This window comes from Podarcis bocagei, assembly GCF_964188305.1.
Source record: "Podarcis bocagei genome assembly, chromosome: 2".
Classification (NCBI taxonomy): Eukaryota; Metazoa; Chordata; class Lepidosauria; order Squamata; family Lacertidae; genus Podarcis; species Podarcis bocagei.
This window is the reverse complement of record NC_138126.1, coordinates 7,321,947-7,334,701: the sequence shown is the minus strand read 5'-3', so window position 1 is coordinate 7,334,701 and position 12,755 is coordinate 7,321,947. Positions and strand designations below refer to the sequence as shown.

The window sequence follows — 12,755 nt, the reverse complement described above, 5'->3', positions numbered from 1 at the left end:
AGCCTTGGGGAGAGATGGGGACAAATGATGTGGCAGAGGGCGTAGGAAAGAGGTTTTCAGGCCTTGTACCTGCAGGTCTCAGGGAGGTTCACAGCATAAAAATCAAAATGCAGAAACCCCCTCCTCAACACCTTTTAAAAGGGCACTGGGTGTCAATCAGCTATTAGACTAGCTCTTTAGCTACTAAGACACCATCAGATGTCAATCAACCAAAGAGGAATGCTTTTGCCTGGCTCTTGAAGGTGTATAATGAAGGTGCCAGCCGAACCTCCCTGGGGAGAGCATCCCGGAGACAGGGGGCCACTGCAGAACAGGCCCATTCCCATGTTGCCACCCTAGGGCACGCCTATTTTCACTGCAGGGTCATACTGCCCAACGTACTCAGGCTCGCGCTTCCTTCCCCAAGCACGGGAAGCGTTTGCCCAGCTTAGGGAAGGAGGAGTGATGCTCTGAAGGGATCTGAGAGCCCTCCCACCTCCTTCCCAAAGAAAAGGTGGAGGAACTGCATTCCGGCGCATTCCACCAGAAAACCCCCACTTCATACAGGTTCTCCATCAAAGCATATACAGTGGTACCTCTGGATGCAAATGGGATCCATTCCGGAGCAGAACGCAATCCGCGTCTATGGGTCGTGATTTGCCACTTTTGCGCATGCGCGTGACGTCATTTTGAGCGTCTGCGCATGCGCGAGCGGCGAAACCCGGAAGTAACCCATTCCATTACTTCCGGGTCGCCACGGAACGCAACCTGAAAATGCTCAACCTGAAGCTACTTTAACCCGAGGTATGACTGTACTATAATTCCCACTACATTAGTCTGACACGGTACCCCCAACAGCACCCTGGGGCTCTTGCAGCGGTAAACCCCTCCAGGGAGGCTACCCACCCACCCCAACCGCTTGCTGAAAGGTGCTGTGGTGATCCACACTAACTCCCCCCTCTCTTTTGTTCACCTGTGTCCTTCAGCGGCGATTACTCAGGTACAGGGGACCTCTTTGGCCACTCAGAGAAAGAGGGTGGCATCGTTCCAGGAGAAGTGATTATGCCCGTGACCATACCAGACACCATCACGGAATGGCAAGTGGGAGCTTTCTGCTTGTCTTCAGACCACGGCATTGGCATTGCCCCGGTCGCCACCGTCAACGCCTTCCAGTTGTTCTTCACTGAGGTCACCCTGCCCTACTCTGTGGTGAGGGGTGAAGCATTCATGATGAAGGCCACAGCCTTCTCCTACCAGAAAAACATGATGAAGGTGAGGAATACCCAAACTTGTCTTCCAATTTCGGGGGGGGGGGCTCTTTCCTCTTTCCTTGGCATAGGATTGGGATCTTGTGGGCATAGAATATATAATAATAATTGTTGTTATTGTAATCTGGAGGGTTTTTTGTAAAAAATATACATTTATTTAATTTGTATAATATTAATATTAATATTAATAATAATAATAATAATAATAATAATAATAATAATAATAAATTATGTATACCCCACCCATCTGGCTGGGCTACCCCAGCCACTCTGGGCGGCTTCCAACAAAATATTAAAATACAGTAGTCTGTTAAACATTAAAAGCTTCCCTAAAGAGGGCTGCCTTCAGATGTCTTCTAAAAGTCTGGTAGTTGTTGTTCTGCTTGACATCTGGTGGGAGGGCGTTCCACAGGGCGGGTGGCACTACCGAGAAGGCCCTCTGTATGGTTCCCTGTAACTTGGCTTCTCACAGTGAGGGAACCGCCAGAAGGCCCTTGGCACTGGACCTCAGTGTCCAGGCAGAACAATGGGGGTGGAGATGCTCCTTTACAAACAATCAACAAGCAAACTAATAAAACAATTCCCTTGGACTCCCCCCTCCGCTTTGTGGGTCCTTATGTTAACTTTTTCTCTTGCATCTTCCCTGTTAATCCAGTTCTATTAAATCTCCGATAAAACCATAGTCCAGTGTTTGAGTGCAAGCGTCATTCCAGTCCTCCTAATAATTTTGATTGTTTATAATTATTTTTTAGGTAAATTACGTATTTTCCCCATTCCCTTTTGAAATTTTTGTCTTCCTGATTCCTAATTCTTCCAGTCAGTTTTGCCATTTCTGCATAGTCCATCAGTTTAATCTGCCATTCTTCTCTAGTAGGGACTGCGCCTTCTTTCCATCTCTGGGCTAAAAGTGTCCAGGCAGCAGTAGTCCTATGCATGAAAAGTCTCTTCCAGTCACTTGGAATATCGGCACCTACGATTCCTAAAAGAAAAGCTTCTGGTTTTTTAGAAAATGTTATTTTAAACATATTTTTTTTAAAAAATCATTGTATATCATCTCCCAAAATTCTAGTGCCAGTGTGGTGTAGTGGTTAAGAGCGGTAGTCTCGCAATCTGGGGAGCCGGGTTCGCGTCTCCGCTCCTCCACATGCAGCTGCTGGGTGACCTTGGGCCAGTCACACTTCTTTGAAGTCTCTCAGCCCCACTCACCTCACAGAGTGTTTGTTGTGGGGGAGGAAGGGAAAGGAGAATGTTAGCCGCTTTGAGACTCCTTAAAGGGAGTGAAAGGCGGGATATCAAATCCAAACTCTTCTTCTTCTTCTATTACTACTTTACAAGACCACCACATATGATTGAAGGTGTCTTCTTTTTCCTTACATTTCCAGCATATATTTTTCTTAATTTATTAGGAATTAAATACTATCAAGACATCATTTTCATATAACTTTATTTCAAAGAATACCATGCTGTATACTTTAAATCCCAATGCCATAACCTATCCCATGCTGCTAATTGTATAGGTAAAGGTAAAGGGACCCCTGACCATTAGGTCCAGTCGTGGACGACTCTGGGGTTGCACGCTTATCTCACTTTATAGGCCGAGGGAGCCGGTGTTTGTCTGTAGACAGCTTCCAGGTCATGTGGCCAGCATGACTAATCCGATTCTGGCGAACCAGAGCAGCGCATGGAAACACTGTTTACCTTCCTGCCAGAGTGGTACCTATTTATCTACTTGCACTTTGACGTGCTTTTGAACTGCTAGGTTGGCAGGAGCTGGGACCAAGCAACAGGAGCTCACCCCGTCACTGGGATTTGAACAGCCAACCTTCTGATCGGCAAGCCCCAGGCTCTGTGGTTTAGACCACAGCGCCAACCGCGTCCCTAATTGTATATTATATCCAAAATCCCTCACCCAGTGTATCATTACTGATTTGACCTTTTGTATGCCATTCTAATAATAATTTATACATTTTTGATAGTAATTTAGTCTTATTTTTTATCAGCTCCTTTTTAAATTTAGAGGTTTCACTAAAGAAACCTTTCTTTTTGTCCATCTTAAATATATCATTAATCTCAAGGTATTGTAACCAATCAGTAGCAATCCTCTTATATCTTCAAACCTCTTTAGTTTCAACTCATGATCTTCTTCCATTAATAGTTCATTAAAAGATGCCCAGTCATTTCTCATGTTTATTTTCCACCCAGAGATATCGCCTCCAGTGGGGAAAGGCACCATGGTGTTTTTTGTTCTAATATCCCCCCCCCCCCCACATACTTCATAAACCACTTTCCTTACTACATGGTTTAGGAAAGCTCTATGTACTTTAACCTTCTCGTACCACAGATACGCATGCCAGCCAAATCTGTTATCTTGGGCTAGTCTGGTGTGAGAGAGTGAGAGAATTTGTTAAGAGGAGTCAGTCAAACAGTTGAGATAATCAGTCAGAAGGTATTAGGAAGGTATAGGCCAGTAAAGAAACAAAAGTTAAGATACTGACAGGAATATTATCTGAGAAACCATAAGCTTGTTAATGTTTGTAAAATAAACTTGTTTTTGGGTTCACTTTTAACAACTGACTAGACTCAGTGTTTTACCAGAGAGTAACTGGTTGGTGGCAGCGGGGAAGCGAGCACAGTGGTGGCACAGGGTTCAATAGACCGTTAAACGTCCGGGGACCCTTTGTGATCACTACAATGACCTTCAAGATCTAAAACACAGAGTTGTGTCTGCCTCCTTCATTGTACAGCTTTTGAAGTACAGTGAAGATGCAGCCCTTTGCCCAGGCTTCTGGGCAGCTTTTAGGACCCACCTTGTTTTTATGGCTCTAAGTGGTTTCAGATTGTTTTCTAATATCATTTTTAATGCTATAATCCACTCTGAGACCTTATGGGTCATCTGACACCTCTCGTGGCTTTCTGAGTGTCACCTTGATCTCTTCCTGCTCCTCCTTTGAATTCTGTTTGTGGTGTTCTGCTTCCTTCCCACCGTGACTTCTTTCCGTCCATGGACAGGTCACCATGTCTCTGGCTCCGTCCCCTGACTTTGAGGCCATCCCTGTGGAGGAAGAGGCACCTTCTTGTCTGCCTGAAAATGGGAGGAAAACCGTCTCCTGGTTGGTGACGCCCAAGTCTCTGGGTAAGCAGCAACGCTTCACATCTTGGATTTGGTGGACGGGGTGATGGGGTGGTGGTGGTGAGGGTGAGAGGAAGAGGAGCAAGCCTGTCCCATCTTCATGTGGTAGGAAGACTATCTTCCTTCACCTTGGATCAGGGATATAGGTGGATGGAGGGGACATTATGCCTAAAGCAGAGTACAGTGTTACCTCGGGTAAGAACTTAATTTGTTCCAGAGGTCCATTCTTAACGGTTCTTAACACTGAGGTCCAGTGCTGAGGGCCTTCTGGTTGTTCCCTCGCTGCGAGAAGTGAGGTTACACGGAACCAGGCAGAGAGCCTTCTCGGTAGTGGCACCTGCCCTGTGGAAAGCCCTCCCAGCAGATGTCAAGGAAATAAACAACTATTTTACTTTTTAAAGACCACTGAAGGCGGCCTTGTTTAGGGAAGTTTTTAATGTCTGACGCTGTATTGTTTTTAATATTTGGTTGGAAGCCACCCAGAGTGGCTGGGGAAGCCCAGCCAGATGGGCGGGGTATGTATGTATGTATGTATGTATGTATGTATAAACAAACAAACAAACAAACAAACAAACAAACAAATAATAACTACTACTACTACTACCAGAGGCGTGCTTTTGCTAATGAGGCCTGCCGCTGCACCACTGGCAGCGATTTCCATTCTTATCCTGGGGCAAAGTTCTTAACCTGGAGCAACCACTTCCTGGTTAGTGGAGTTTGTAACCCAAAGCGTCTGTAACCCAAAGCGTCAGTAACCCGAGGTACCACTGTAATAATATTTATTTATTTATTTATTTATTTATTTATACATACATACATACATACATACATACATACATACATACATACCCTGCCCATCTGGCTGGGTTTCCCCAGCCACTCTGGGCAGCTTCCAACAAAAAATTAAAAATACAATAAAACATCAAACGTTAAAAACTTCCCTAAAGAGGGCTGCCTTCAGATGTCTTCTAAAAGTCAGATAGCTGTTTATTTCCTTGACATCTGACGGGAGGGCGTTCCACAGGGTGGGTGCCACCACTGAGAAGGCCCTCTGCCTGGTTCCCTGTAATCTCACTTTTCTCAGGGAGGGAACTGCCGGAAGGCCCTCGGAGCTGGACCTCAGTGTCTGGGCTGAACGATGGGGGTGGAGACGCTCCTTCAGGTATACTGGGCCGAGGCCATTGAGGGCTTTAAAGGTCAGCACCATCACTTGGAATTGTGCTCGGAAATGTACTGCGAGCCAATGTAGGTCTTTCAGGACGGGTGTTATACGGTCTCGGTGGCATTCCTAGTCACCAGTCTAGCTGCCGCATTCTGGATTAGTTATAGTTTCCGAGCCACCTTCAAAGGTAGCCCCACGTAGAGTGCATTGCAGTAGTCCAAGCAGGAGATAAACAGAGCATGCACCACTGTGGCGAGGGAAGGTAGGGTCTCAGCCTGCGTACCAGATGGAGCTGGTAGACAGCTGCCCTGGACGCAGAATTGACCTGTGCTTCCATGGACAGCTGTGAGTCCAAAATGACTCCCAGGCTGTGCACCTGCTCCTTCAGGGACACAGTTGCCCCATTCAGGACCAGGGACTCCTCCACACCTGCCCGCCTCTTGTCCCCCAAAAACAGTACTTCTGTCTTGTCAGGATTCATCCTCAATCTGTTAGCTGCCATCCATCCTTGAGGTATAATCCACAAGCCACACAGTGTTCTCAGGCCACTCTTATGCAAGGGGACAGGGCTTAGGGACACCCTGGAGGCTGCCTGGTTGGTGGTGACCCATAACAGGGTCTTTTCAGGGGTTGCTCCCCAGTTCTGGAATGCCCTCCACAACTGGTCTCCTGTCGCCATCATTATTAACTTTCAGGAGACATTTGAAAACATTCATGTTTACCCAAACATTTGATGGCTGAAGAATACTGTTGTAAGCTGCTTTAGGATTGTAATAATAATAATAATAATAATAATAATAATAATAATAATAATAATAATAATAATTCTGCCTTTTCCCCTGACAGGGACTCAATGAGACATACAGATAAAACAGAAACAGCTAAAAATATAGGAGGAAAAAAAACAATAATTATAAAACAGTTAAACATTAATGGAATTAAAACAATATTACATATATAAAAGGTAAAGGTACCCCTGACCATTAGGCCCAGTCGTGACCGACTCTGGGGTTGCGGCGCTCATCTCGCTTTACTGGCCGAGGGAGCCAGCATACAGCTTCTGGGTCATGTGGCCAGCATGACTAAGCCGCTTCTGGCGAACCAGAGCAGCGCACGGAAACGCCGTTTACCTTCCCGCCGGAGTGGCACCTATTTATATACTTGCACTTTGACGTGCTTTCAAACTGCTAGGTTGGCAGGCGCTGGGACCGAGCAATGGGAGCTCATCCCGTCGCGGGGATTTGAACCGCCGACCTCCTGATCGGCAAGTCCTAGGCTCTGTGGTTTAACTCACAGCGCCACCCGCGTCCCTCATTACATATATAAAACATTCATAAAACATATGGATAATAACAATAAAAAAACTGCAACTCCAGCCCTTTCGTTTAAAACAGTGTTGGTATCAGGAAGTCTTCAATAGTTGCCTAGGAATATTTTAAGACAGCTGATGCTAAATAGCTCCATAAATGGCTTGAGGAGAAGAAAAGGCTACAGAAAGAGAGAGAGAGAAATGAGCAGGATGACAAGATGGACATTTTTGTTCTAGGGGAAGTGAACTTCACAGTCAGTGCCAAGGCCGAGCCCTGTGGGAATGCAATAGAGGTGGCGAATATCCAAGAACAGCAGGACACTGTGATCAAATCTGTTTTAGTGGAGGTAGGAGAGTTGCTTTGATCTCGGTGATGGTGGGGGCTTGCATGCATGCAATTGCACATATTTATGCTGGGAAAACGACACCTTAAAGATGGCAAAGTCCTGCCTCAGGAGGTTACCCTCCATGTCTTCCAAGAGCACATGTGGGCTGCCTCGGGAGATGATGGACTTTCTTTCCCTGGAGGTTTTTAAGCAGAGGCTGGATGGCCATCTGCCATGGATGCTTTAGCTGAGATTCTGGCTTGCTGGGGGTTGGACTAGATAGGCCTCAGAGTCCCTTCCAACTCTACAACTCTGTGATTGTATGATCATACAGCCAGCGTGGTGTAGTGGTTAAGAGCGGTAGACTCGTAATCTGGGTAACCGGGTTCGCGTCTCCGCTCCTCCACATGCAGCTGCTGGGTGACCTTGGGCCAGTCACACTTCTCTCTGAAGTCTCTCAGCCCCACTCACCTCACAGAGTGTTTGTTGTGGGGGGGGGGGAAAGGAGAATGTTAGCCGCTTTGGGACTCCTTTGGGTACTGATAAAGCGGGATATCAAATCCAAACAACTCCTCCTCCTCCTCTTCTTCTTCTTCTTCTTCTTCTTCTTCTTCTTCTTCTTCTTCTTCTTCTTCAGCAATGATGGTTGCAACCTCCTTTTGATGCTTAAGGCAGTACAGTGTTCAACTAAAGAGTTGCACAGGTGCAATGGGAATGAGATTCTCCCTCCCCCCTCTTCTCCTCCATCCCCAAATCTGCTCTGGGGGGATTTAGCAGCACACTGGGAGAGGAGAGGGGAAGAATATTATATCGCACAAAGAGAAGAATATTATATCGCACAAAGAGAAATCCTTGTGCAGATGGATCAGTGAAAACAACCCTTAAGGTGAACGGATTATACCCAACTAACTCCTAATTAGAGAAGACCTATTACAGTTAATGAACACAGGTTTGGTCATGTCCATTAACTTCAATGAGCCCTGGCCACATTCATACCATACATTTAAAGTGCTACGATGCCACTTTAAACAGCTCCAAATAATTTGAAGAGCTGTAGTTGGTTAGGCTGAGAGGATGCTGAGAGTTGCTAGGTGACCCCTATTCCCCTTGCAGAGCTGCAATTCCCATTGTGGTTTAATAATCAATTCCTCTTCTGGGAATTGTAGCTTTGTAAGGGGAGTAGAACTCCTCGCAACTCTCAGCAGAGTCCCTAACAACCTACAATTTCTGGTATCCTTTGGGTGAAGCCAGGACTCTTTAAAGGTGTGTGATCCTATTTCAAATGTATGGTGTAGATGGGGCCTGTCCCATACCCTCCCTCACATAGTGCATTCATTTATTCTTCAAATTTAGATCTTATTTCCTTCTCAAGGTAGGCATTAACTATTTCCGTTATCTCCTCAGAGTCTCTCGTTCTAACCTTTCCCCTTTCCCATTCTGTCTCCACAAAGCCTGAAGGGATTGAGAAAGACGTGGTCTTCAGCAGCCTCTTGTGTCCAGCTGGTAAGTGCCTGGTGGTAGGGCCTTCTGCAGAAAGCTCACACTCTTGGTGAGATGACAGTACCAAAGCTGATCTACAGCCTGTTGCAGATATTAATACTGTGACTCCTTTTGGAAGAAATCATTGTCCAGGCCCATAAGAACATTTTTAATTTTTTTACTTTCCGAAATCTTCAGAAACAGAACATAGGCATCAAAACTACAAGCAAAATATCCATACAATGTTTTGTGCTGTCCAGCACAGGTTCTGCATCTTACAAAATATACAATAATTCAAACAGACCTAGAAGCAGAGGTCTTTCTCTTCCCACAGCATCCATTTTTTGCCTGGAGCTGTTTTTCTCTCAGTCAGAGAGGGATTTTTACACATCCTTACTTCACAAAGCCTTGAGAGAAAAGACACAAAGGCAACTCCCTTCAAAACGGAGGTTTGCAATCCAATACCTTCATCACATGATCTAAGGTTACAACACACACATGTTAGCTACTAGAGAACAACAATCAGTTAGCTACCGTATTTTTCGCTCTATAACACGCACCCGACCATAACACGCACGTAGTTTTTAGAGGAGGAAAATCCGTAGGCATGCCACTCGTAGGCATTCCCTCCATAACACGCACAGACATTTCCCCTTACTTTTTAGGAGGAAAAAAGTGAGTGTTATGGTGCAAAAAATATGGTAATTATCTACTCCGCAAGAGCTCAGAGTGCTCTCCTTGGCTTTAATAGAGCCCTATGGAAAATCACCATGTTAAACCTTCAGCAATATACATGTAGCCATTTTTCATTTCTGTGTCAATTAAACCAGTTATACTTCACAAGGCCTTTTATCCTGATCAGCTGGATACTTCATTGAAGAGTAAGGAGCTGGAGCATCTGTAAGGGGCATTTCCTGGTCTTTCAGAAGCTGCCCATGAGATTGATGGGCAAAGGCATGATCAAAACTCTCTCTTTCTCTCCTGCTTGCAGAAAAGTCACAATCATCAGCACCTATAGCTTTAGCGCTGCCAGCCAATGTGGTGGAGGGCTCAGCCAGGGCTTCAGTCTGTGCACTGGGTAAGTGGGGCAACCTTGGAGGGGCCCATGCTAGGGCTCCGGTTACTCTTGTAACCCCCCCCCCCAAAAAAAAACAGGCCCAAGGAGGACTGAGGATGCTCAAAGGTTGTGTTACACTGAGGGTGCCTCTATACTAGTTTCTGATGGGATTCAAACACTTACCTTCAAATTCAGGTTGCTGTGCAATTATAGGTGATTGGTAGGTCTCTTGTGCAGCAAACCTAGTTCCCCAAAAGATCAGACTTATTTGTGATAAATAAAAGTGAATCACTGGAAAGCACGGGATGACAACTGCTTTGATGCAGCACAATCTAACCTCCCCGAAAACAAATCAGAACAAATGCTCCTTCAATGGCCAAGATCACCTAACCTCCCTGAAATCAAATCAACATCAACATCAACAGACTGGAGGCACCCTGAGTGTCTGTTAGGGTGGGGGGGAAGTGGTGGATGGCAAATGGAGTGGAGTGTCTTGAAAAGGGGCTTGCTGGAAGCCTGGATGGGAGCTCTCTGCACAATTCCACTTGCTAGTCGTCAACAACAACAACAACAACAACAACAATTTATTATTTGTACCCCGCCCATCTGGCTGGATTTCCCCAGCCACTCTGGGCGGCTTCCAACAAAGATTAAAAATACATAAAAATGTCACACTTTAAAAACTTCCCTGAACAGGGCTGCCTTCAGGTGTCTTCTAAATGTCAGGTAGTTGTTTATCTCTTTGACATCTGGTGGGAGGGCGTTCCACAGGGCGGGTGCCACTACCGAGAAGGCCCTTTGCCCTGTTGCCTGTAACTTGGCTTCTCGCACCGAGGGAACTGCCAGAAGGCCCTGGGCACTGGACATCAGCGTCCGGGCAGAACGATGGGGGTGGAGACACTCCTTCAGGTAGACTGGGCTGAGGCCGTTTAGGGCTTTAAAGGTCAACACCAACACTTTGAATTGTGCTCGGAAACGTAGCTTTCTTCCCAATTCCAAACAGTGCCTGGCTCTTCCGTCTCCTCTCCTTGCATACCCAAGCACCCCCCTGCCCTATGGACTGCCGGAGTACAATGAATAACGAGACACGACAGTCAAATCAGGGCACAATTTTATCAACTACAGGTGTAAGAGGTTTGGTATAGCCACCCGCTTCTGACCAGCCCGCCGGAAGGACTTAAATTTGGGATCAACCATAAGTGAGGGAGTTCCTGACCTACATCGAGGAATAACCCCACCCCCCTGGGTTGCACCTGGGGAGTGCTGTGGCCCTAGTCCCCTTCTGGACGTCAATAAAGAAGCATCTCTCCTAGATCCCTTTAATGGGATAACCGCTTTTTCAGAGGGGCAGGCAGAGGCTACAACCTCCAATCTGACCAAGACAATGCCTACGCAATGCCTAAACCCCCCACTCAAGCAAATGCTCACCAAAGCTCCAAAATGTGGCCTGATCTTTTTTTCCCCTCTCCCCCTTCTATTTCTCTCCCTCACCTCCCCTTCTCGTACCACATCCCAGGAGACATCATGGGAACAGCCATAGAGAACCTCCACCAGCTTCTCCAGCTGCCCTACGGCTGTGGGGAACAGAACATGGCCCGCTTTGTCCCCAACATCTACATCCTGCAGTACCTGAATAACACAGGGCAGCTGACGGAAGAGGTCAAGTCCAAGGCCATTGGATATTTAGTGGCTGGTGAGGAAGACTCGTAGTTCTGCGGGGAAAATTCTACTCTTGTTTTCCTTGAAGCTTTGGGGTGGGCAGGGAATGAAGTATCTGGCAGCTTCTGTCACTTTCTCATTTTCCCAATCTAAAATTCAGTTCTGTATGTTTTGCAACAATTTGCACTCTCTCGCTCTCGCTCATCCTTAAAAATTTGTCAGCGTTTTCATGTGAATGTCTCTAAATCAGCCTTTCCCAACCAGTGGGTCCCCAGATGTTGTTGAACTACAACTCCCATCACCCCTAGCTAGCAAGGCCAGAGCTCAGGGATGATGGGAGTTGTAGTCCAACAACATCTGGGGACCCACAGGTTGAGAACCGCTGCTCTAAATAATATACCTATATGCAGTTTTTTTGCAATCAATTTCCCTGAATACAATGCATTTTTTGTATGATGCTTTCACTAATAGCTTATTTTTATGCTCTCTCTCTCTCTCTCTCTCTCTCTCTCTCTCTCTCTCTCTCTGTCTGTCTTTCCCTGGCAGGACTCAAGGCAGCATTTTTATGATTAATTATATAATTAACAATAATATAGTAATTCTAGGAATTAAAATATAATGCATTTCTGCAAACATTGATTGGTGAACTGCATTCCAAAATTCAGATAAGTGCTAACTTTGAAGGGTTATTCATTCATTTATTTGAAGGGTTATTGTCAGGTTCAGGGAACTGGCTTTCTCCCAGCTTTGGCAGCAGATAAGCAGAACAAAGGGAAAGGAGTCTTCTTACCAGTTAGAACTTTCATGATCACAGCAAGAGAACAAAGAATCCATTTCCAAGAATGAAGGTGCTCCCAATTAAGGGTTCCACCCACTTCCTCCCTAGTTACCCATGTCACTACCGCGCCTTGTAACCACTGTGCTTTCTGTGCTGCCACCTTATCTGCTCTTCTTGACCTTGGGCTGAGCAGATGAATGCTTTCCAGTGACAGCGAGTCTGTTAATTCTCTCCCTCCCGATTCTTCTCCTCCTAGCTGTTCCCCATCCAGTACTTCCCAGCTTCTGCCTTCTGAAGTATGTCCCTCTGCAAACCACTGTTCCAAATCTATACAGCCCTCCTCAGCACGGTCCCTGACAGTTACTCATTTATTTTTATATCCCACCTTTCCTCAAAGGAGTTCAAGGTGGCGTACTTCCTCTTTCCTGCTTTACCCTCACAATAACCTTGTGAGGCAGGTGACTTAAAGAAAATGCAATCCGTTGTGAAAATGTAGAGTACTGAAGATAATAAGACTGGAAGAAGAAAAAAGAAAAAAACCCAAAACTAACAGCACCCATCCATTTTCAACTACAGCATTAGTTGTTTCATTTCTAGGGGCCAGATTC

General features: G+C 45.9%; 1 protein-coding gene across 1 annotated transcript in view; it reads left to right on the top strand.

The window, feature by feature from the left end:
* The window catches only part of LOC308580345 (alpha-2-macroglobulin-like), a 59,805-nt gene that overhangs the window by 28,577 nt on the left and 18,473 nt on the right, over positions 1 to 12,755 (top strand). Inside the window, exons 19-24 of the mRNA XM_081181737.1 lie at positions 966 to 1,251; positions 4,257 to 4,380; positions 7,086 to 7,195; positions 8,626 to 8,677; positions 9,645 to 9,731; positions 11,227 to 11,403. Of these exons, the coding sequence (XP_081037863.1) occupies positions 966 to 1,251; positions 4,257 to 4,380; positions 7,086 to 7,195; positions 8,626 to 8,677; positions 9,645 to 9,731; positions 11,227 to 11,403 (836 nt within the window). The remainder of the gene's footprint in view (positions 1 to 965; positions 1,252 to 4,256; positions 4,381 to 7,085; positions 7,196 to 8,625; positions 8,678 to 9,644; positions 9,732 to 11,226; positions 11,404 to 12,755) is intronic.